At 41.9% G+C, this 24,545-nt stretch overlaps 1 protein-coding gene across 3 annotated transcripts in view; it reads left to right on the top strand.

Moving 5' to 3' along the window:
- The window catches only part of SLC25A13 (solute carrier family 25 member 13), a 206,487-nt gene that overhangs the window by 139,729 nt on the left and 42,213 nt on the right, over positions 1 to 24,545 (top strand). For 2 of the 3 annotated variants that reach the window (XM_057731068.1, XM_057731070.1), the window contains 4 exons: positions 114 to 201; positions 677 to 835; positions 13,364 to 13,416; positions 14,743 to 14,823. In XM_057731068.1, the coding sequence (XP_057587051.1) occupies positions 114 to 201; positions 677 to 835; positions 13,364 to 13,416; positions 14,743 to 14,823 (381 nt within the window). The remainder of the gene's footprint in view (positions 1 to 113; positions 202 to 676; positions 836 to 13,363; positions 13,417 to 14,742; positions 14,824 to 24,545) is intronic. The other variant, XM_057731069.1, reaches the window with a different exon arrangement.

Below are 24,545 nucleotides of genomic sequence, written 5' to 3'. Positions count from 1 at the left end.
ATCATGAGTTTAGAACCCAGTTGTAATGTTTAAAAAATAACGTGTACTCATTGTTGTTCTGTCTTCCTTTCTGTCTCCTGTCTTCCCCCTCTGCAATTCCTGTGCGTGCAAAGAAGAAGGCCTCAGTTGATTCATCTCGACCAATTCTCCTACAAATTGCAGAGTCAGCCTACAGGTTTGGTCTGGGTTCTATTGCTGGAGGTGAGTCATGGATGAATGCAGATTTTTCATTCTCATTATTCCTCTTTTTTCTCTGATTTTCCACCTTGAAATATTGAAGGACAAATCCTCCTCTGGTCTTTCCCCAAGCTAGTTACCAGTCTGTATCTATGTGATGGGGTAACAGCAAAGGTAACTTTTTCCTCATACCTGCATGTGATCAGGGACTTAGAAGTGACTTCTTTCTTTTATTTATCTGCAGATAGACTTTCTACAGACAGGTTAATAATGATGTTAGGCTGTAGTGATGTGCTTTTTAAAATTTGAACTGTCTATGATAACCTTTCATCAGGAGACGAATGAAAATCCCATTTTTTATTAAGGGTGTAGAAAGTTTTAAAATTTATATATACAAATTTTGTTTCTTTCTTTCATCAATCTTCTCTTTGACTGTAACCACCTCCCCCTTTCCTCTGACATTAATTTCTTCTGAAATGTTGGTACTATTTGATTTTAGCTGTCGGAGCCACAGCCGTGTATCCTATCGATCTGGTAAAAACTCGAATGCAGAACCAGCGATCGACTGGCTCTTTCGTGGGAGAACTTATGTATAAAAACAGCTTTGACTGCTTTAAGAAAGTGCTACGCTATGAAGGCTTCTTTGGACTGTATAGAGGTTAGTGCCGTGTGCTAAATTCATGAAAGGTGAAATAGTAGTCAGAGGTTTGGTTTTTCCATCAGAATGCCTGAAATGTATTAGACTGTTAAAATGGAAATACAGCAGATTCTCAATTATCCATGCTAATGGGCGTAGGCTGGAGGCATCTAGGGCATAGCTAATCAAAACAGCCCATAATCTGAAAGCCATTTATATTGCTCTGCCGTATGTTTTGTTCCTTAAAAATAATTATTTTTATAAACATCTCTAGTGAGTTTTTAAAAGGCTCGTATTGTTTGTGTTCTTGAACTAACTCCACTCACCAGCTAACAGGGAAAGGCAGCTGGGGGACAGGACGGAGCCTACAGGGGACTGATGAGTCTCCTTGAATATTCCACAAAAATGTCTATCAGGAGGGTACCCTCCTTCCTTCACTGTCTCTTTCTGTGTTAAAGTGGCCCCTTTCCCTTCCTCTGACTCTGTACCCAATGAAGTTGATTCGCATACCGCTCTAGCCAGGTCGTCCTTCTCTGTCCAGATGCCCCTTTAAATCATCGAAGGCTCATTAAACAAGAACAGTAGCAAGAAATCTGGCATCACGAATAGAAAGGGTCCCACAGACCCTGACTGCTTGACCACTGGCACTGGCCTAAAAGACATGACTTAACTTCCCAGCCTCTCCCTCCGTGATTGCCTTCTACAAAGAGAAGAGAAGCTAAGTGTGTTTGCACCAGTTCCAGACGAGCCACGTTGCCATTTGGCAGCTACAAAGCTGGTGGGGTCTTCCCTCCCTTCCCCTACCAGTACTTGCTCTAGAAGAAGGACATAGTATTTAATACTCTGCAGAGACAGACCTTGAAACTGGCAGCCGTGTAAGCCTGTGCCTCTAGGCCTCTTCTGCCATCTGCTGACTCCAGTCTTCATCTTAAGCACCCAAGTTAAAAAAACCAACCCCCCCCCCCCAAAAAAAAAAAAACACCCAACAAAGACCCCTCTTGAAATCTCTCACCTTAGAAATGAGGAGGTTTCAAACCCCAGAGAAGTTCCATTTTGCAGGTTCTTTTGTGCAGGAAGATAACCTCCATCAAAGGCCTTTTGATGTTTCCTCTGCCCCCTTTCCCTCACCCCCGCCTCTTCTCACAATTGGAAAGGTCTTTGACCCCAGGTGATTGATGATGACCCTTACAGGGCCACTGCCTTCCATTTGAAATACTCTTCCCTCCTGGTGACAACAAACCTCGCAAATGAAATGTCTCCCACGTAGTACAAGGTTAATGTCACAGTTCCTGCTTTGCAGTGTTTCAGGCAAAGGCTACCACCTTACTTGTTCATGTGGCTTGTTTTCTGTGGGGAGAGTTTTGCGCCTCAAGCCGGACAGATGTCTCAGCCTTGGCGTTGCTTCACAAACTCCTTTTATGGGCTTCCCTTGGTATTGGAGTAAATGTCAAGGGTGCCTTTAGAATTGTGAGAAATAATTTTTGTCCTGCTGAATGCCTTTTATGTGCTTGTGCTGACCTGGTTTGTTTGAATTTGAGTCCCTTCTCTTTCTTCTTTGACTACACCTGGCTGGTCTTGATTCTTGGTTGCATCTGGAATTTCTTCCTCAGTCTATCCTTGTGACCCCATGGACAAAACAGCGTAAAGCATACCTGAGTACTGAACTACTCCGGGCCATCCCGTAAACCTCATACTGTTTCAGTTATATCCACGAGACTGGCGGAACTGGTTTTAACTCCTCGGGGAAGGGGAGTAAGCCGGCAGGCATGGAGGCTCCCTTTGAACACCAAAGAGGCAGCTCCTCATCCTCTTCCTGGTTTAGAAAGAGCCATTTATCTAACCTGTTTTGGGTGCCTGATCCCTAAGGGGTTCTCTTGTCAGCGGATGATAAGTAGAGTGTGAATATACGATGATTAGTGCCAGGAGTCACCTGCCTTCCTTTCGTCCTGACATCTCATCTCTTCTAGGAGACAATTTTAGAACAAAAGATGTACTGTAAAACTTTGTATAGTTTCTGTTTTGTAATTTGGATCGTGAGAGCAAAGAGGTGATTGGCAGTTTAGGTTTTTGAAAGAATGATTTATAATCTTCATAAATGAATCATTCCTATTCTTGATTGGTTGAGGACTAATTCCCTTTAGTGCCTTGCACATAATCATTGATTAATAATTGTATGTAACTGCATATTTATAAATGCTTATCATTGGACAAGAGAGAGATCAGATGAAAATGGGGAACCATCATTACCAGTAAAAAAGTATAATGGAAGCAATAACGATCCCAACTATTCGAGGATCAGTATTCTAACCTTTGTGTACAAAGTCAAGATATAAAATAGCCAACATATGATTCTTTGACTATAAATTTCTTATTAAATGTAAGTTTATTGTTTAAAATTTTTCCCTGGAATATTAAAACAGTTAAATGTTAATTCTGAGAATTGAGTTGCTGCTGTTCACACTCCACCTAGCAATATTTGAGAAGGTGACAGAGTACCTCTCTAATTTATAAACGTTTCAAAATATTGAACCTATTTTTTCCTATTATGGAATTTTGCTTAACGTGTAATTTTTCTGCATCAAGATGTATATAATTGCTAATATTTCCCAAAGAGTGTAATTTGGGAATGTTGCATAAGTAAGTTCTCTCCCCTATTTGAGAATTATCTTTATGTATATTTGGAGGAAAAGTTGGCAGTTGGCCCTGAAAGAAGGTGTTTGCAGCATACATCTTTATTGTAAGGTTAATATAGTATTGCTCTCCCTCTCTCTTTTTCCTTCTTACAACAAGAATACAGAACTCTAAAGGAAGCTGTTTTGTGTTTAGAAATAGTTCCTCGTGGAACTCTGAGAGTGAAGGTTATTTTTAAAGAACTCTTTCAGCACGAGTCGTTTTCCTCTGTCCTTCCTCTGGCAGTTGCCAGTATCCTAACAGTCCTGAAAGTTATCCCATCATAATCAGGGAGCAGGTTTGAATCACTGCTCCGTAGTGGAAAGGTGACGGATAAGTTTGGTTGTTAGAAAAGGTCTCGTTGGAAATCCTATGAGACTGAGTCTGCAACCCTTGTCTATAATACAGACTACTTTCTTTATAAGATAATTATTGATTTTCCTTGGTTTTTCTGTAATTTTTGAAAATCAGACCCTTTAGGCTAAGTCTATCTATCACAGGAAGTAATACCCAAGACAATCGAGATCTCCCTGGAGTCACCTGTAAAAGTCTTCGTCTGTTTCCTCCGCAGTCTCCAGATTGATTTAATGCACTCAGGTGTTTAGAATCTTAATGAATTACCTGACAGCTCATTTGGTTTGAATGAACTACATGACCCAATTAGTCAGTTACTGGCCTGCTGTAGGCCTGGCGTCTTAAAGAGAAACGATTGGGCAATCATCCATAGTTAAATGCTCTTAACGTTCCAGGAATAACTCATTTCTGCCTTTAAATTTTTGCTACACTCTCCTCTCTCAGACGCTTCAGGTAATGAGATGAGTACCTTAGAAACTGGAAATTATTTGGGGGAGGGAGGACCATAGGGAGAAAGATAGATTCAGGAGAAATACTTCTTAGTTTCAGTTTTTATTTCTGTTCGTGGGGAGAAAAATCTGCCAGAAAGGAAAATTAGGTAACTTTGTGAATTAAACTTAATTTGGAGTACTACTTAGTCTTTGAGGCAATTGACAAAAAAAAATTTTTTTTTTAATCAGTCCACTGACCAGGCTTGCAGAGTTTTAAATGTGTCTATTTCAGGTTGTCTGTGTGGTGCAAAAGCAGTCATCTTCCATCCTGGAATGTTCTCAAGGTGACATCTAGAGGATATTGTGGTGATATCTCAGGAAATTTTTGATATGTTTGCATTCTAGAAGGAAGTTTTGTCAGACAGCTAGTTTAAGCTAGGTCTGTTGGATGTGGTTAATGGTTCTGTAGAAGGGAGTATCCAAATTATGTGGGTCCACAGTGAGATTCCTTCTTGCATAATTCTTGTAGATAAAAATAAGTTTAAAAATTCTGTCACCAAAATAAAGCAATTAGAGATTCTACGAGTCTGTTTTGCATAACTTAAGAAGGCATGCATCTTGGCACAAACCGCAGTGAATCTGTGAACCACACTGAGTCATAGTGTCCATCTGTGTCCACCAAAGTGTCTAATGGGTGCCAAATGGTTTGGGTTGAGTGTCATTTTCTTGGCCAATTTTTGTACATTTTCATTTTCATTTAGGGTGTTAAGTTGTGAGTAGATCAAAAAGCAGATATTTGGTTATAGGAAATCAAATGAAAATGAACAAAAGACCTGGACGGTTCCTGAGCTGGGTAATCAAATCTCCAGAAATCTACCGTGAGCACAAAGCATTAAAAGGGGAGACTACGGTGACACAAACTCAGAAGTAAAGTGGGTGGCAGTACCATCAGAGGCTTGAGAGGGCTGGATGGGAAAACTGGGGAAAATGGAACTGGAGGTAGCCTGGAGAAGAGAAGATTAATTGGTGAACGAATTATTTCCAGGCCTCAAAAATGATCATTTATAACCAGCTACTGCCAATACTGAGACTGAAACAAGGGAAGTAGATTAAATCTCAGCAGCAAGGAAATTTAGTTAGAAGAAAAGATAACCAGGACCCCGAACGCTGCTGTATACTAGAGTGAAAAACTGAAGGAGAGGGTGTGATTCTCCTTCCCAATGATCTTCACTTCTGGAAAGCTCCCAAATAGAGGAGGAGTCACAGGAGCCAAGTCTTTTCTAGACCATAACACCTCATGCTTTTATGCTTTAACACTCCGTCTCCGAACGGCATCCTGGGCCATAGCTGAAATAACAGACGGTTCTTGACATTTTAAGCAAAAACATTGAGCCCAGATGAACAAGCATTTAAGTCTTACTATCTGCCATGCCCCCAGCTCCACGGTACACTCACCTCGAGGTGACACCCTGAGAACCGGTGGAAAACTGGATTGTAAGGAGGGCCACGAAAGGGGATAGCGTAGTTGGGAGAGGAGGGGCATGGCCTAGGGGCTGTATGAGTCAGACGCAGACAGACACGGGCGGGGGGCAGGGGGAAGAAAGCTTGAACAAGTGAAGAGAGAAGGCCATGGAAACAGGAGCAGGAATAAAAGCTGTGAGGCAGGGCCCACAGAGTGCCGATAGCCCCGGAATAGAGGTTAATCTGATGTTGAAAGCAAGGAGGGCTCTCTCGGAAGATGGGGGCAAGTGTAGGGGCCTCCGTGGTGAGGTCAGGAGGCTAAGAATTTAACATCGGAGGGGTCGCCTCCGGGTTGAAACTGGATAACACAGAACAGTGCTGGATGTGGCTTCAGCTACAGCAGTGGGAGTGTTTTATGCATCAGTATCCCCTACCAAGCTCTACTGCCTATCTCTGCCCTGCACGCCTTCGACCCCATCGTACGTGCTCTAAGCTCCCTTTCTCAGGGCTAGGCTGGCCGCTCTTGAACTTGTTTGTGTCTGACCTGAGACAGAAATGCTACCTCCGTTACGGGGTTTCTCCCTTGTTGTGGCCCCGCGTCATCTATGCTCCTCCGTGTCTTGTCCGGCGTGATCTGTTGGGACGGCTGCCACATGGTGGTTACCGTTGTTCTTGGACCCTCAGCCCAGCGCCTGACCCACTGCTTTCCTTGAGCCTCGCTCTCCGGCTGAGCCCTGACTCTCACTTGTTCACCAGGTTACACTCTGCAGCTTGTCCCTGCTGGTCAGTGCCCTCTCCCGTGAGAGCCTCGTGTTCTCTGGAGGAGAGAAGCAGAGACAGACGTGCGTGCCCGCCGCCCGGCCACCCTCCTGTTGCCGTGTGAAAGGGCCCAGCCAGGCAGCCTGTTAGCCCAGCGTGAGCCAGCACCCAGAGAAAAGTTCCCGGACGTCCTGGGCCGGAAGAAATGCCTTTGTAGAGCAGAGAAGGCAGTTGGAGCAATAAATCCACTAGAGTGAACAGGGCAAAGCTGAGCATTTGGGGGCGAAGAGCCCTGCTTTGGGAAGCATCGTGGACATGAATTCAACTCAGCACCACTGCACGGGCACCAGATAGTGAGGGACTCAGGAGAAGCTGCTTAGCCTCTCTAGGGCCCAGTTTCCGTGAAAGGAGGGGAAGAGAGTGATGATGGAGGAGATGAAGAACGACAGAAAGCACGTCTGCGATGCTTGCTGTGTGCTTGGTGCTCTTCTGAGGGTTTCGTGTATATGAACGCGTTTCATCTTCAAAACTACCCCATGTACATGGTATTGTGTTTATCCCCATTTTATAGATGTGGAAACAAAGGTACAGAGAGGTTGGGTAACTGAACCACAATTACACAGCTCCTAAATAACAGTCAACATTCAAAGCCAGCAGGCTGGCTTCCAGATTCCATGCTCTTAATCGCCTGGCTCTTCTGCCCCTTAGGAGAAATTACATGATAAAAAGTTGCTTACCATCAGAGGTTGAAAACTGTTTAAGTTCTTAACTAAGACATTTTATTTTAGCTTAAAAAAAGTAATTGAAGATGTGCTGTGATGTCTGTACTACTTCCTTATCTTTGCCTAAAGTAAGTGGTGCTGTTAGACATTGTCAGACCAGGTGTGCCCTCGCTGCTTGGCAACAGCTTTTCTAAGGATGAGCATGATGCCATGGGGACCAGCATTATACTCCTGACATACTTCCTAATCCCTGTACTCCCACACTCTCCTAATTCCAGGCTGTGAGCATTATATGGGATGAATTGCCTCTTGCAAGCAAGGAGATAATCAAGGACATGCCTTGAACAAATAGGTGGAAAGAAACATCATCTTTTTTGAATACTTGATATAGGTTGTGAGCAGTGTCTGGCTCTTTGTATACATTTACTCATATCATTATGATAATAAACCAGTGAGTCATAATTAGCATCCCTGGTTTACTAATGAGGAACTTAGAGTTCAAAGAATAACGTCCCCAAGATCACTCAGCACGAAAGAGGTGCAGACCTAGGATTCCCGCCCAGGTCCGTCAACCTCCAAGGCCCGTGCTCCAAGCCATTGGTTTTGCTGCTGAGCCGTTGGAAACAAATAGCTTTAATTAGGCCAGCGTTATTAATGAGCTTCTCTCATAGTCCCTTCTGACTCTGAGATGCTAGAATTATATTTCTAAAATGTTTTAAAGCAAAGACTGCAGCTTAGTAGCCCTCTGATGAGCACAGGGCTCTCGGGAGCTTCCTTGTGGGGGTTCTGTGTGCAGCCTCCAGTGGAGGTCCGTGCTGCAGGCTTCGTTCCCACACCGCCAGCTCCGTTCTTTCTTGTCGGGTTGCACGAAGGACGGGAACCAGAGGGGATAGTGTGATTTATATCTCAGCCCCATGAAATCTGAAGACAAAATACTATATGAATATTGTACCCTGTAAATCTTCTCTCGCATTAGCAGCCTACTGGTAAGGTTTGCCAAGGAAGCATTGCCACATGTGCTGATGGAGCTGAACTAAAATGAGAAGATTAGAAAACTAACCACACTAATAAATTTCATTTGAGTCAGTCGGAAAACAGACTGCTGTTTTGACAAGTTAGAAACAACACACACATCCATTCTCTGTTTCTAAAGGTTAAAATGAATTTCCAGAATCCAACAGAAACATCTTGTATTAGAAGCCCAATTTTTCTGCTGAGTTATCCAGATGTCAGACACATACATGCTTTAAGCTTCAGTGCGATCGCCTTGAAGTGCCTTCACCAGACTGACTGTTTTAGGCATTACTGAGCCACATTACCCTTCCTCCCTCGGAGATCAAGGCACCAGGAGGTTTATTGAAATTCCCACCTCTCTGACATTCCTTGTCCTGCAGATCAGGAGCCCTCCCAAAGGGCATTTGCCCACTACTGATGATGTCAAGGCCCACATCTCTACTGGCCCTCAGATGGTAATCTATAGCCACCCTTTGTCCTCTAGTTCGCCAAGGTCATTACCACAAGAATCGTACTTACCCAGTACCTCCCTGAGGGCCAGCATCTGGCCCAGGTCTTAGGAGTGGATTTGTACTTTGGCTTTATTCTGACTGGGTTGAAGTTAGTCACTTAATATAGTGAAACTCAGGGCCTTAGATTGAATTACTTAACCTCCTAATTGCTCTTCCTGCCTTGGGTCTCTGCCCTTACCATCTGTCCTTCACCTGCCTCCAGCACATTTTACTTTTTGAACTTTACTCTTTAAAAGCCACCCCATGTGTCTACAGAATTTTTTTCCAAGCACCTTAGTGTGGCCTGGGGAGAAGAAGTGCGGTGTACCGGCTAGGAGCACCCCCTTAGAGTCCAACCGCCTGGGTTGACCAAGACAGCCCCACCTAACAGCGGACGGGTCTTGGGTGGGCTACTGGAATTCTGCCCCAGTTTCCTCATCTATTGATGGGGATAAAAAAAAATAACATGCTGAGTTATTGTTATTGACTTGTGGTGTGAATTAAACGTGTTGATTCACATAAAGCACGTAGAACAGTGCCTGGCGTGTACTGGCTGTTGTCGTTGTCACTACTACCATTGTTTATTACAAGGTCTGTGACCTCACCACAGCCTCCAGTGACCTTGCCCCGACCCTGACCGTGCCGCGATCGTGAGAATTTGGTGCCTTTTCATGCTCTGTTCCCTCTGCCTGGACCACCTTGCCCTCCATTCTATTCATTGTCTCTTTTCTCCAGTGAACCTCTGGTTATCCTTAAAAAATCACGTCAAGTAGCTCCTCTTCTTTGATGCTTTTCTCCCTCCTGCAGGCAGAATAACTGGTCTCTCCACTGTGTTCCCATAGTACTTTGGTGCCCCGGAGCTGTAACACTCAGCACTCTGTTTTTAGGTGGTGTGTCTCCTTTCTGGCACACAGAGACACTGAGGGCTCCCTTTTCTTCTAAACTGACGCTGGCTCCAGGGGACACCACAGATGTTCATCCCAGTTTCTCCCAGTACCAGGCACAGAAAGCATTTGGTAAATGTTTGCTGAACAAATAAATATTTGCTGCCCTATATTTAGTCTTAAATGCAGGGTTTTCTCTATTGTTTTGTTTTGGTCTCTGCTGTTCACAGTGCATTACTAAATTTATAGTGAGAAAGACAAATCTCGAAAGCTTAAAAGGCTGGCTGAAGTGATTGTATCTAACGCTATAGTCATTTGGTTCTGTGGGCTGTTTTTTATTAGTCATTTAAAAAGACTGTCACAGGGTAGTTATAGAGAAAAGAGATCATCATTTAAATCACAGTGCTATCAACCCATCCATGGTTTGGGTCTACAATTTAATGATGAGAAAAATACATCCGGCAAGTAAATATTTAACTGAACATTTTGGTACTTGACCTGAATGCAGAGAGTCGAATGGAAATTGTAAGTGTTAAGATGTAGTTTAAACAGCTTATCCTTGAATTTTACTGGTAGAAATTAATGTTGTACTTTCCTGAAGTAATAATAAAGCCTTTCTTCTCATAGATATTATTCATGGTATACGTAAAGGCTGAATAAGTGAGTCTAGTTTAGGAGGAGAGAATTCTTACTTTGAATAAGAGCGCCCGCTTTGCCCAGATGGTTCTACATTCACATTTTCTGTGCCGTTTTGGTTCATTTAGGTTAAAAAGAGCATAGCCGTACTCAGGCTGGCAAAAGCACACGGGAACTTTGGTAAGAGTTCACATGAGAGAGAAGGAAAACCGAGATCTCACAGGGATCCCAGGGCAGGAGTTTCACTGGAATCTGGCCTCAGAGGGACCAGAAGATGGTCAAGGCTGGCCCTCCCCCCTGTGCACCTTTCATGGGCTGTGTGTTCTCTCTCTCTCTCTGGTGTCTGCATTCTGTTTGCTACACATTTTCTCCTCTTTGCCAGTCTGCTTCCGTTTTGTATCACAGTTTCTGCTTCCTTGTGCCGTTAACGCACACACGGCTTCGAGTGGCTGCTTTCCGCCCCCCACGGGGCACCTTCTCGGTGTGTGCCAGTGCTAACTAGCTCGTCACCTCTGAGGGCTCTGTCATGCTCCTGGGAGAAGGATCCTGTGTGGGTAGCTCCACTCTTGGCGCCAGATCACAGGGCCCAGGTTGCTGAACTCGTCGGCTGTACATCTTTTAGGTGTCTTGCCCTTGTCTAATCAAGGGCATCAAATAGTTTCAAAACATGGGGATGAAGTAGTTTCAAAATATGACTGTCTAGAGAAGACATTGCAAACCCAAATGTTTATAGGATCCAGGCAGGTTAGTTATGTAAGTGAACAAATGAGGCTGGACATGAAAGGCAAATACACGTTTGCGTATTAGGCACGGGACAGAGTTGAGTGTTGTCTGAAGGCATACCCTCTTGAGGAAGACGGCTTAGATTAAATCCCAGTGTCACTATTTATCATTAACTTAGAACAAATTACTTAATCTCTACATGCCTCAGGTTCCAGTCTCAGGGTGGTTATAAGGATTAAATGAGTTAGTAAAGTGCTTAAAATGGTACCTGACACATAATAAACAATATGTTGGCTGTTTTTAGAGAAACTTCTGATTATCGTCAGCATCCTTATCACTTGGTTTTACAATGAAATGAGCTCTCTAGTTTTCCCTGAAACATGAAGCTGTCTTGGTCTATTTAGTTTCTTCCTTTTTGTAGAGCCACGAGCACAGAGAGATGTTTCTCTATTGTGAGGATATCAACAGAGCAAGAAAAATGATGAATGATAACTGGCACTTGTCCTTATTGCCAAGCTGGCATTAGGGTGTGGCCGGGACCTTGCTGAATTGATGCTTGGGTCCTGTCTAAAGGGCAGAGCCTCACCCAAGTGGTGATAGATCTCTATGATGTCAGAAGGAGGCTCAGAGCTGTCAGATCCATTAATCAAACAATCGATCAATCTAGTCATCCACCCAACCATCTATCTATTTATGTTTATAATCTCAAATTATGTTTAAAACCTGTGCCACTCAGCAAAACACATCTGTAGGCTGGAGGCACACAGCCCTTGAGCTGGTGACTTTTGGCTGTAGGATGCTCCTTTAAGCAGATGATGTGGGCAGGGCTGGGCTCGCTGAAAAGGCTGCAAGTGGACCTTTTTATATAGTGAATTAGGAAACTGTACTTACTGGTAACGGATAACACCATGAAGCCCCTCCCAAGGACAGCACATGACACGGAAACAATATATTCTGATCCTTGGGGTTAGCTTACTAAGTGTTTCCAAGGAAAGTCATCTGTCTTTGATTTTATTTTCTTAGAAAGAACAGATGAAAAAGAAAACATTTTTTTAGTTCAAATCTGTAGGTCTACTACTGTTGTAACTGCCTTTCCTAGAAGCGGCCCTTTCCTGTCAAAGACCACACTTCCTCCTCCTGCTCTGGTTCTAAATTCCCACTCCACCTAACATGTCCGAGCTCTTCCCTTTCCACCCCCAGCCTGTTACTCTCCGAGGCCATCTTCGTCTCTACCCAGTGTTAGTGCTAAAAATCAAGCAATAGCAGTCGGAGCCCATTTTCTTTCTCTACAGTCTCCTACGTGCACACACGCACCCCATCTATATGCCCTGTTTCCTGCACCACATCTAGAGTGGTCTTTTTTTTTTTTACATTTATTTATTTATTTACTTATTTATTTTAGGCTGCGTTGGGTCTTTGTTGCTGTGTGCGGGCTCTAGTTGTGGCAAGCGGGGGTTGCTCTTCGTTGTGCACGGCCTTCTTAGTGCAGTGGCTTCTCTTATTGCGGAGCATAGGCTCTAGTCATACGGGCTTCAGTAGCTGTGGCTCACAGGCTCAGTAGTTGTGGTGCACAGGCTTAGTTGCTCTCCAGCATATGGGATCTTCCCGGACCAGGGCTTAAACCCATGTCCTCTGCATGGGCAGGTGGATTCTTAACCACTGAGAGTCCCCAGAGTGGTCTTTTGAAAATATGAAGTTGCACATCACTCTCCTCCCAATGGAAATCCTTCTCACCTAACCTAGAGTATATTTGGCCTTAGGGTCCTGGTCTTACTACCCTCCACCCCCCAACCCCGCCCCGTGCCTCTTCCTGTTGCCTGCCTCCCGTAAGGTGACGTACTGATGTTCTCCCTCCTTTTGGAGCACACCAGGCGTGTTCCCACTCTGCTGTCTTTGCCCTGTGTGTTCCCCTTCCCGAAATGCATGGGTCTCTCCCCTCCTTCCATCTGAGACCAGTCGGAGCAGGGACCTTGTTTGTCTTGTGCTTGTCACCGAGTCACAGTTGCTAAACGTATGAATGGCTGAACCATGGGCAGTAGGGGGTGGGGAGCTGAGAAAGGTGTTAGAAAAAAAGAATATTTTCACTAAAGTCCACTTATTTAAGAGGCAAGAGGGAAAAAAGCAAATGTGTGGAATAATGAGATTTCCTGTATCACTAATGGTGTTGATTTAGCCAATGTGCAAACGATCCAGAATGTGAGAGGGAATTCACTCAGGCCTGATGTGGCTCTTAGACGTCAGTGCCTAAACATTCCATTTCGAGTATTCTCATTAAAGGTAAGAGCAGAAGATTGCAGCAAAGATTTCCCCAGTTTTTACGTGGTGATCCCCCTCTTTAGAGCTGTTGATATGTTCAGTTAATGTTAATGTACTTACTATGCTTCTACTTTCTGTTGTTTTTTAGGTCTGTTGCCACAGTTATTGGGAGTCGCCCCAGAGAAGGCCATAAAACTTACAGTAAGTCTTTTGATTTGATGCTTCTGATGAAGGAAGTTTGCACATGCTTAGGAATCTAGCAGAGATTCTTATGTGAAACAGCAGGTCTGTGTTTCCCTACAGGCGCTAACTAATTTGAACGTAGGGCACTCACCACACACAGCTTTTTATTATTCCCCATTGAACAGTGAATATCTGAAAATGTGATAATATATTTGAACAAGATTTTTAGTGGTTGCCATTATCATCGTTATTATAGTAGTAGTAGCAGCAGCAGCAGCAGCTAAACTTCTTCAGTACCTACCCTATTACGTGCCTTCCATGTATTACGTGTTACTGTTTTAATCTCAAGCAGAGTGTGACCCCCAGTTTACAGATAAGGAAGGCGAGGCCCACGGGGATTAAATATTTACCTGTGTTTGCACGGTTCTTTAGTAGAAGAACTAGAATTCAAAACCAGATTCTTCTGACTCTAAAACATGTTTGCATACACATGCTATTTATAGAATTCATGTTCGGGGTATGTTCTGTACACATGTGCCAAAGTGACATATTGAGGGGTCCGAGTTCTAGTTGTAGTTGAGCCTCATCAGATTGGTTCTCCAGTGCCTGACAGGTGGTAAGTATTCAGTGTGTATTTGTGGAATAGATAAATACTGCATTTTCACCACTAATGTCAAAAAGCCCCAGAAAGATAAACTTTACTTTCAGATTGCACTGTGTAGCATTGATGCTGAAATTCTTCTTTTACCATCTTATTATGTGACCTCAGGCCAGCTAATCTTCTGATTGATCCTTAAAATTGCTTGTAGTACATACCATTTTGAGAATATTATACTCAATTAATTAATTAATGCTCTTGATGTTCTTTGAGAATCCTTGAGAAATTTTTTAAATATGGAATTTCTACTAAGCTGAAAGATCCGCTCAGCCAGATTTGTCTCAATAATGATGCTGTTTTAGATTAAATCTTGTTAGAAGACTTGAAAGTGATTTTTAATCAAATCCTATAAAACAGTTTCTAAGTTATAAAATGTATGTTTTAATTTTGTCTCTATTGTTAATGTCTCTCTTTATTCTATTGTAATTGCAGGACCTGTTTGAATTAGGCTTGTAAGCCACCTCTCTTAATCTTCTTCTCCCTGAAACATCAGGAATACATAGCTCTATATTTTACTACGCCTGTGCTATTAAGAGCAAACTCTAAAGATCCCTCATTTATTCAGTTTATGATTATTCCAATGCACTGACGGGAAAAAAATAACATTTATGTACGCTTGTATGTTTATATGTGTTAATGGTTTTCTCTGTATTTTTCATCAGCTTCTATAAATATTTTTCTTCAAGGTGAATGATTTTGTGAGGGACAAATTCATGCGCAAAGATGGCTCAGTCCCACTCGCAGCAGAAATTCTTGCTGGAGGCTGTGTAAGTACTTTCTGCGGATCTGTACATTGAGAAGACTTGTTTCACATACATGTCCCTACCGTGCTGCACAAGTGTGGACTAAGGCTTCTGTTCACCACAGATCCCGTCCCAGGGCAGAGTCCCCTAGGGCACCTCGGCTTTTCCTAGACAGGCGAACCACTCCTGAGGTGGAAGGGTAAACGTCTCTGGTCTCACAGCCTGTTAAGCCACGCCTGTTACGTTCGCAATTGCTGGCAATTGGTTCTGCAGTAGACGTCGTTTGCGGCAGACGCGTTTGGCCTGTGAACAAATCTTTGCTAACATTTTCTTGAGTTTATTTTTCGTACATTCTTTCCTCATGGCATTGTCTGCTGGGTCAGGCACTGAAATGTGTAGTTTGAAGTCAGCAGCCATAGCTTTCTGCTTTGCTTTATCTCACAAATGCCAGCAACTCTTCTAGTTGACCAGTGCTTCCAGGAAAAGGATGTGGTGTGGGGGGGCGGTGACTGGCTGAGTACGTTCCGCATTGTCAGAAACGCTTGGAATGAGTATTTCTTTATATGAGTGAACAACCTGCGTCTCGTTCTTGAGCTCAGCAAAACATCATGTCTTGTTTTATTTCATGTACGGGTTGGTTCATGTGAATGTAAATACCTTAAGTAAGTTAAACTCTTATACAAAGACTGGTGCTATTTAAAGATAAGGTTGGTTAAATAAACAGTCTTTGATCACTAGGGCAGTAAATATTGGTATATTTTCCATCTAAACCTGTGTTTCTTGTACAAAAGATGAGGTCACTTTTTTTTTTTTAATTTGCTTGTTCTGTGCAGGAAATGGTGTTCATAAAATCATCTTTTCTTGAAAAGTCATTGAGTTTAGAAGTTGGGGAGACACCCGAGAATATTAAACCTTTAACTGGAGAGGGCTTATTGTCCTAACATTGAATGGGGTTCCCTGAATGTAGCAGGAGCTACAGCGTCCTAGCTCCTGGTAATGCTTAAGAGATGGACGGAATTTGGCTTCAGCCTGACTCTTTCTGTTTGATCACTGACCTGTCAGAGACGGCCAGGTAAGATCCCCTTGTCCTGTAATGTTAGGAGCATTCAGGATGGAAAAAGGGAGCCTTTAAAGTCCTAAATAAAAAGGTCACACAATAATAATCAAAAAGAATATTAGGAGTTGCAAAAATAGCTTTTGCCTGTAAGTACTCGTCCTTTAAAACAACTATAGTTTCCAGTCGAATAACTAGATTTTCTGATTTTCAGTGGGTATAACCATGGGCTATATCTAGTCCATCCTTCAGGCTGTTACAAGGGGCCTGAGAGAGCAGGGCATTTCAGTAGGTCAGGTGGGTTTGGCTTTTTTTTAAAGTCAGGTTTTAAACTTGCTGAAAAGACATGATTATATATCTCTGTAAGAATTTAAAATGGAAAACTAACTATGTGATACTACTCAAGGTTTGGCAATAATCTTGAGGTTTATTTTCTTTTTAATGAAAGCATTTTGCCCACATACAGGCCTAGGTGCCAAGAAGATTGGTTGTGGCACGTATTGTCTGCTGTAGGTGGTCTTGTTTTCTCGTATGTGGTCGCCCATTTCAAACACAAAGCACAGATTGGCATCAGACGCGGTGCCTAGTTATTGTAAAGTGGTGCAGCCCCTTTTCAAACCTGATCTAAACACAGGCTTAAAATTGGAGCCACTGGGGCTTTACAGCTACTTAAAATATCTGCGAAATGAGGTTTGCCATCCTTCATCTCAAAGGTGGGGAGACAGTGGTCCTTAGTGTTTCAAGTCTCCTGTTTTGACTCCTCCCCCCCACCCCTCCTCCCCTCAACCATAGCTTTAAGAAGTAAGAGTTTATTTTTCAGATAAGCAATCCTGTAGGTGGCACACAATCCAGGTCCTTTAGATCTCTGAGAAGTGGGATGGCTGGTCCCATTTCAGCCTGTGTTTTGAAAGCAGTAGCCACGTCTTTCACTGCAGGCTCTAGCGGAGCTGTCCCTGTTGTCAGAGCCAGTCACACGCCTCCTTAGAAAGTACTTGTGAGTGCCTCTGCCCAGTTGGGGCTACAGAGGGTTTAAAAGGTGGTGTCGCATGGGCAGTTCCCGCTAGTTTACCCAAGCATTGCTGGGCATTGCCTTTTAAGTCCCCAGGCAGCTCACCTTGCTTTATTATTACTGAGAATTAGTACACATACCTGACTTTTGCACTTACAACCCCAACTGCTGCTTTCTTTGAAGATGGCTTTTCTGTTTGTTTTATAATCTGTTTTCTATAAAAACAGGGAAAAGGTGCAAGGAGGTCCTTGTCTCCTAACCTTAATTGTCTCCTAGCTAAACTAAGGCCTGTTTTGTTTTATTTAAATATATGTATATGTATTTATTTTAGAAAAATAACAAAAATGATAGTAAATTTGAAGGAAAATGTTGAAGGAACAAATAAAATTGATCTCATTCATTCATTAATTTTTAACATAATTAAATCTGTGACTGAAGAGGTGAAAAAATACTCTTCTATTTCATTGATGTATGTAAAAGGATGAGTCTAGCATTAAACTCACTTTTTGCACTAGTTTAGAGCACTATTAACATTTGACTTCAGTTTTCTGAGCATTTTTGTAGATTGACACTTAATAGTAGTGATAAATTCAGCACCATTCAAGGCTACACTAGATGCTGAGACTGGGGTTTATAAACCATAAGCCTGAAAGGCGTCTTGTGGTTTGTGTTTTCTTCATAAGTTGGTATTCTCCTTTCTAAATTAGACTAGGAGTTGGAGGAGTTTTGACAGAGACCTGGAGCCTCAGGTGTCCCTGCACAAAATATGTATACCTTGTTTTTTCCATCCTTTCTTTCCCTTCCTGGATCAGGCGCTCAGCCCTGGAGGGAGATGTGACTGAGGGTGGTCACTGTCAGCAGTGGGGCAGAGGACAGAGGGCCTGTCACCTTTATTCATCTCCAGTTAGGTTCCCAGTGACTATAAAAACTGACATGTTACCTCTGATTACATTGTTGTGATTGCAGTGTTGCTGCTACTTTAAGAAAAAAATAACATGTAATGCCATGTGGTCTGTAGGTTACAGTCCTTAAAATCTACAAAGCAGATCTTCTATGCCTCTAGTGGAATAGAGGGTTGAAATCCTGACGGCATTGGAATCTTTAGTTTTTGATCCTTTGATTTTAAGGTTGTCAGACAAGGAAATACAAATGGTGCCATGACTGGCTTCAAGGAAGATATAAATATGATGATTAATTTATTTGGCATGAAAATCTACATTGAAATGAAAAGAAATGAAATGATATTCACTGGGTGGAAAAAACTGTTGAGAAAGGCTAAACCTTTGTCTTATAAAGCTTGCACGAATTATTTGTGTACCAATAAAAATCAATAATATTCTGTAATAATTTTTGGAAACACAAGTGAAGATGCTTCTTGACGAGTAGTCCTTTGATAATGGGTCCACAATATTTTTCTTACTTTTTCATTTTTATTTTAGATTGGAATATAGTTGATCAAAAATGTGTTAGTTTCAGGTGTACAGCAAAGTTATTCAGTTATACATATACATGAATCTATTCTTCAAATTCTTTTCCCATTTAGGTTATTACAGTGTATTGAGCACAGTTCCCTGTGCTATACAGTAAGTCCTTGTTGGTTATCTATTTTAAACATAGTAGTGTATACATGTCAATCCCCAGTTCCCAATCTGTCCCTCTTCCCTGGTAACCGTGTTTGTTCTCTAAGTCTGTGAGTCTGTTTCTGTTTTGTGAATAAGTTCATTTGTATCATTTTTTTTTTTAAAGATTCCACATATAAGCGATATCACATGATATTTGTCTTTGTCTGACTTCACTCAGTATGACAGTCTCCAGGTCCATCCATGTTGCTACAAGTGGCATTATTTCATTTTTTTAATGGCTGAGTAATATTCCATTGTATATATGTACCATATCTTCTTTATCCACTCCTCTGTCTATGGACATTTAGGTTGCTTCCATTGGCTACTCTAAACAGTGCTGCAATGAACATTGTGGTACGTGTATCCTTTTGAACCGTGTTTTTCTCTGGATATATGCCCAGAAGTAAGATTACTGGGTCATATGGTAGCTCTGTTTTTAGTTTTTTAAGGAACCTCTCTATTAGTTCTCCATAGTGGCTGTACCAATGTACATTCCCATCAAGAGTGTAGGAGGGTTCCCTTTTCTCCACACCCTCTGCAGCATTTATTGTTTGTAGATTTTGTGATCATGGCCATTCTGACTAGCGTGAGGTGACGTTTCACTGCAGTTTTGATTTGCATTTCTCTACTAGTTAGCAGCGTTGAGCATCTTTTCATGTGTCTCTTGGCCATCTGTATGTCTTCTTTGGAGAAATGTCTATTTAGGTCTCCTGCCCACGTTTTTGATTGGGTTGTTTTTTGTTTGTTTGATATTGAGCTGCATGCGCTGTTTATTTTCAAGACTAATCCCTTGTTGGTTGGATCATTTGCAAATATTTTCTCCCATTCTGTGGGTTATCTTGTTGTTGTAGCTTATTTTTATGATTTTGAAAAACAAAGACACAGATACCCATGAGCCTACCACTTAGCTTAAGATGTCAAACTTGACAAATGTGGCCGGAGGCCCTTGTGTATTTACCTGTCCCAATAGCTTTTTCCTTCCTCATCTCCCAAGAGATAAAACTATTCTGAAAATGGTGTTTTTCATTCCCATGCCTGTTTTTTATACCTTTTGTAACATCTGAGTGTATCCCTAAGCAACATAAATGTTTGCTTTTGGGTGCTTCACGCTGACGCAATGCTACAGGAACGTAGACCCAATGGTTCCCATACTGATGCCTTTGCATTTTTTTCTTACTAGTGCTTTGCTTGGAAGAAAAGAATAGTAAATGGGAATATTATTTTCAAATGCTGTAATGTGGCTGGCATACAGTGAGTATGGCTTATAGATATGTGGATTTATAGGATTTTGTATAAATATAGTTGGAATGGTATATTTATTTAACCAAGTTTTATGTAACTTGGGGTTTCTTCCCTACAGTCATTTCTTCAGTCCTACCATTTACACTCAAGCTGAATACTGAGTAAATTTACAATTGTAACCCTCCCCACTGCCAACACACACGCTCCCTGCCTGCCTTCCTGTCCCCCCTCCTCCCCTTCTTCCTGATGCGAATGATTTCCGCGTTTCTCTGTCCCTGAGGAGGAGAGGTGTTCTGGTTATCTATTGTTGTGTAACAAGTCATCCTAAAACTTAGTGGCTTCAAACAGCAATTTATTATTATCTCTCCTGGTTCTATGAGCTCACTGGGTTTACCTGGGCAGTTCTCTTCCGTGATCTCCATGTGGTGGTAGGCAGACAGCAGCTGAGGCTGGAATCATCTGAAGGCTCCACTGGAACGGGCGTCCAGGATGGTCCACACTTGGGCTGGTGCTGATGCTCCTGCTGCCTGGGAGCAGCTGGGGCTCTTGTCCAGAGCACCTGCTACGTTTGTCTGTGTACCTTGAGGTTTTCAAACCTTAGCAGCTTGATTCTAAGAGAAGGCTTCCCAAAAGCAGGCATTGTAGGAGTCCTGGGCAGAAACTGCAAAACTTCTTAGGACCTAGCTTTCAGTAGCAATGCTGCTGCATTCTATTGGTCAAACAAGCCACTTATGCCAGCCCAGATTCAAGGGGAGACAAATTAGACTCTACTTCTCAATGAGAATGATGGCAAAGGATCTTTAAACTACCACTGGAGGGTTCAGTAATCAGTATTGTAGGGCAGGAATATCCTCATTGCCCTCCACTTAATGAAGATATCATAGTTAATCACGTCTCCTCCGAGGACCTGTTGCTGATTCAATAACCTCTTCCTGTCCCACGTTGCTTTTGGTTGCAGGAAGCAGAAGCTCACTAAAAAAGCAGTAACTAAATGAAAAGTTTCCCTTAAGGGTGTACACAAAATGAAATCAAAGACTGTTAAGAATTGAGCCAGTTCTGTGCACTGGCTACTTTGTCTGTTTGCTCTGGGCCTTCTTGGTCTCTCTCACAGTGACTTTGCATCTCTCTGCATATTTTTTTAAAACTTGACTTTTTTTAGAGCAGTTTGAGATTCACAAAATTGAGAGAAAGATATAGAGATTTACCATACACCTCCTGCCCCCACAGAGCATAGCCTCCCTGTTATCAACATCCCCCCGCAGAGTGGTACGCGTTACAAACGATGAATCTACATTGACCCATTCGTCATTCAAAGTCCATAGTTTACCTTAGGGTTCATTCATGGTGTCATACATTCTGTGGGTTTGGACAAATGTAAAATGACATATTCCATCGTTATAATATCATACAGAGTAGTTTCACTGCCCTGAAATCCTCTGTGCTGTGCCTGTCCATCTCTCTCTCCCTGCCCCACCCCTAGCAACCACTGATCTGTTTACTGTCTCCATAGTTTTACCTTTTCCAGAATGTCTTATGGTTGGAAACATACAGTTTTATAGTCTTTCCAGTTTGACTCCTTTCACTTAGTAATGTGTATTTAAGGTTCCTCCATGTCTTTTCATGGCTCGATCGCTCATTTCTTTTTAGCACTCAATATTATTCCTTTGAGGGACACCTCGGTTTCTTTCAGGGTTTGGCACTTGTAAATAAAACTGCTGTAAACATCCTCGTGCCAGGTTTTTTGTTGAAAACATAAGTTTTCAACTCCTTTGGGTAAATAGTAAGGAGCGCAATTGTTGGATCTCAGTGTGAGAGTAGGAAGCCTCCACCCTGTCTTCCGTCTTGCATGCCCGCCAGCAGGGAGGGAGAGTTCTGTCGCGCCACATCCTCGCCAGCCTTTGGTGTTGTCAGCGTTCTGTGCATCTTTTTACTCCACTGATCCATTTCTTCTCTTCCGCATGGTACTCACTTCCTCAAGAATTCCCTTCATGTTTTTGCTGGCCATCTGCTCTCTCACCCTACAGTATGATCTTCATCTTCTTTTCACCTTCAGCCCTAGCTAATTGCTCAGTTTTGTTTTGTTTTGTTTTTCATTTAATTTTTGAAAGGAAGTTTGACTGGCAAGCCTCATCTTTGTGTGCCCGGTCGTAGAGCAGTAGTCATGACCCACCCAGCTATTCATAACTTTGCTTAACAAATCCATTTGTTTTAACTCTTTATGAGTGTACTCAAACCCTTCTTGTACCCTTTTGGTTTTAGCTTGAATTCTGTAAGTAGCCTGTGAATCGTAGTGTAGGTACTTTTGTCATATAATATACTCAAAGCTTTATTCCTTATGACTGAGCTTGAAACCACTTGAGATTTCAAACCCAGTCTTACCAAACCAGGGAGAAAATTTCCTCATGTAATGAACACATATGCTCTGGAAATCAGAGCGGGCGAGTCAGAGTGCCTCAAGTGGGTTTAAGTCGTACTTTTGTGATCTTTCTCTTCCCAGGGTTTTCTGTGGAGATGTGGCCTCATGGTGTAGTTTTCTTAAGGCAGAATTTTAATTTCTCTGTGCAAGTCTGTAAGCATGTATCTTACATATAAATATACCATGATATGCGGCTCAATTATTAAGTTGAATTTCTATGAGGTTGGTGCTATGTAACATGTCAAGTAGCCAAGATTTATTGTCATAATGTTTCTGTGGAAATAAGGCTATTTTTTTAAATGTTTACATCATTATAATTTATTGGTAATTTAATGAAAATCTAGTGGTTAATTACATTGTTTTCAAATTTTGTTATTGTTATTATTTGGAGTATCTCTGGGAGATTTTTTTTTTGCATACCCCCCAAAATGTAAGACCATATCATAAGGTTTTTTTTTCCCCAATGGTAATTTATAGTTTAATATATGACTTCTAATTAAATTATCTGAATTAAATTATCCTTGTTTCATAAGCTTTATATTATTAAAAATACTTTTCATTCATTTCTGTATTTTTACAAATGAAAAAGATACCAAACCTACATATCTTAGTCCAGATCATATCATAAACATTTTCTATCATTCAGCATGTTATAATTGTGATTTTTAATTAAGAAAAAAATAACCATATTAAAGAAAACAAAGCAAAAGGAGCTGCCTATAATTTTCAAGTTCTCATATTGTAAGTCTTCTTAATCTGTACTTATGCTTTATCCCTGACCTCAGCTCTGCTGACTCCAAGGCTTAGAGACTGTATCAGGTATTATGTATGACGTGTTGTCTTTGTCAAATGTGGTCCTGCTTTGCCACTTGAGCTCTTCCTTTATAACTTTGTGCTGACAGCTGATTGTATCCTGGAGATCTTGGGTAAATGTTGACGGAACTGAGATGTCTATAAATGTGCAGGAAAGGACACCTGTCTTCCTGTTATGCTCTGTATCTTGCATTGTGTCTGACATACGGGAGAGGTTTAAAAACGTTTATGGAATGAATAAATGCTTGACTAGCAAGTGTTGGTGTTGAGGACAGTAGACGTAGGGTAATCATTTGATACACCGTGTTGGTGTTAACTTAGTTATAGATGGGCAGTGAGGGCAGTGAAGACACAGTACCTCGAGGGACTGGGGCAGGGTGAAGGAATGATGGACCTTAGGGAGCAGCTGAACCGTGCCTGCCTGTGTACATACTCAGGATGTTTCACAAGTAATGTTTGCATTGGTCACTCAGTGAAGGAGCCACGCTTTAAAAAGCTCCTATTGATTTTATTTGGCTTCATTTCTAAGAATGACACATAAACTAACCAGCAAATGTGTGCAGAACCTTAAGAACAGGATGAAGATAAACAACTTGGGGCACTTGATATAACTTATTCATTATTGCTTATGTTCTCAGTAGAAAAGATTTTATCAAGTGGTTAACGTGAAGTTATGTGAGAATCATGAAGGAATCATAAAAAAGAGTGGCTTTTGAAAAAAGACTAACAACAATGAGATACCACTACACACCTAGTAGAACAGGTAAAATGCAGAACACTGATGGTATCAAAGGCTGGTGAGGATGTGGAGTGAGAGGAACTCTCATTTGTTGCTGGTAGGAATGCAAAATGGTGCAGCCACTTCTGAAGACAGCTTGGAAGTTTCTTACAAAACTAAACATACTCTCATAGTAGGATCCAAGAATTGCATTCCTTGGTATTTGCCCAAAGAAGTTGAAAACTGTGTTTTCAGCAGAAACCTTTACAACTGCGACATAATGTGTGGTTTGAACTATAGGACATTCTGGAAAAGGCAAAACTATGGAGACACAAAAGGATCAGTGGTTGCCAGGAGTTTGGGGGAGGGAGGGATGAATAGGCAGAGCACAGAGGATTTTTAGGGCAGTGAAAATACTCTCTATGATATTATAATGATGGTAATATGTCATTAAACATTTTTCCAAACTCAGAATATACAACTCCAAGAATGAACCTTAATTGTGGATTTTGGAGGATTGTGAAAATAATTTTGCTCCATCACAGTTTGCCCAGTAAGTCTTCCAAGGGATGAGACTAAGGCACTGGGCTGCAGTAAGAATTCTATGGCCTACCTGCTTCTATGAGAAGTTCTTTCTCCAGAATTTTACTTGAACTTGGAGCAAAAATAAAAGGTATTTGATGGTAGTAAGGAATCATAGCGCTGGCCTGCCTGGCTAAGGGCTGCCTTTGGTGGCTCAGAAATGTCATCTTACTAGAAGCAAGTCCATCTTATGATAGACACTGAGCCAGCCAGATGTCTCTTTTCTGTTTTCCTCCCTTCCCTTTCTTTGGGAAGGTCTCAGAGTTGTTTCATGCAACACAATTCAAATG

Source organism: Hippopotamus amphibius, chromosome 4 (assembly GCF_030028045.1).
Source record: "Hippopotamus amphibius kiboko isolate mHipAmp2 chromosome 4, mHipAmp2.hap2, whole genome shotgun sequence".
Taxonomy (NCBI): Eukaryota; Metazoa; Chordata; class Mammalia; order Artiodactyla; family Hippopotamidae; genus Hippopotamus; species Hippopotamus amphibius.
Note: the sequence above shows the minus strand (reverse complement) of the source record. Positions and strands in the feature narration are given on the sequence as shown.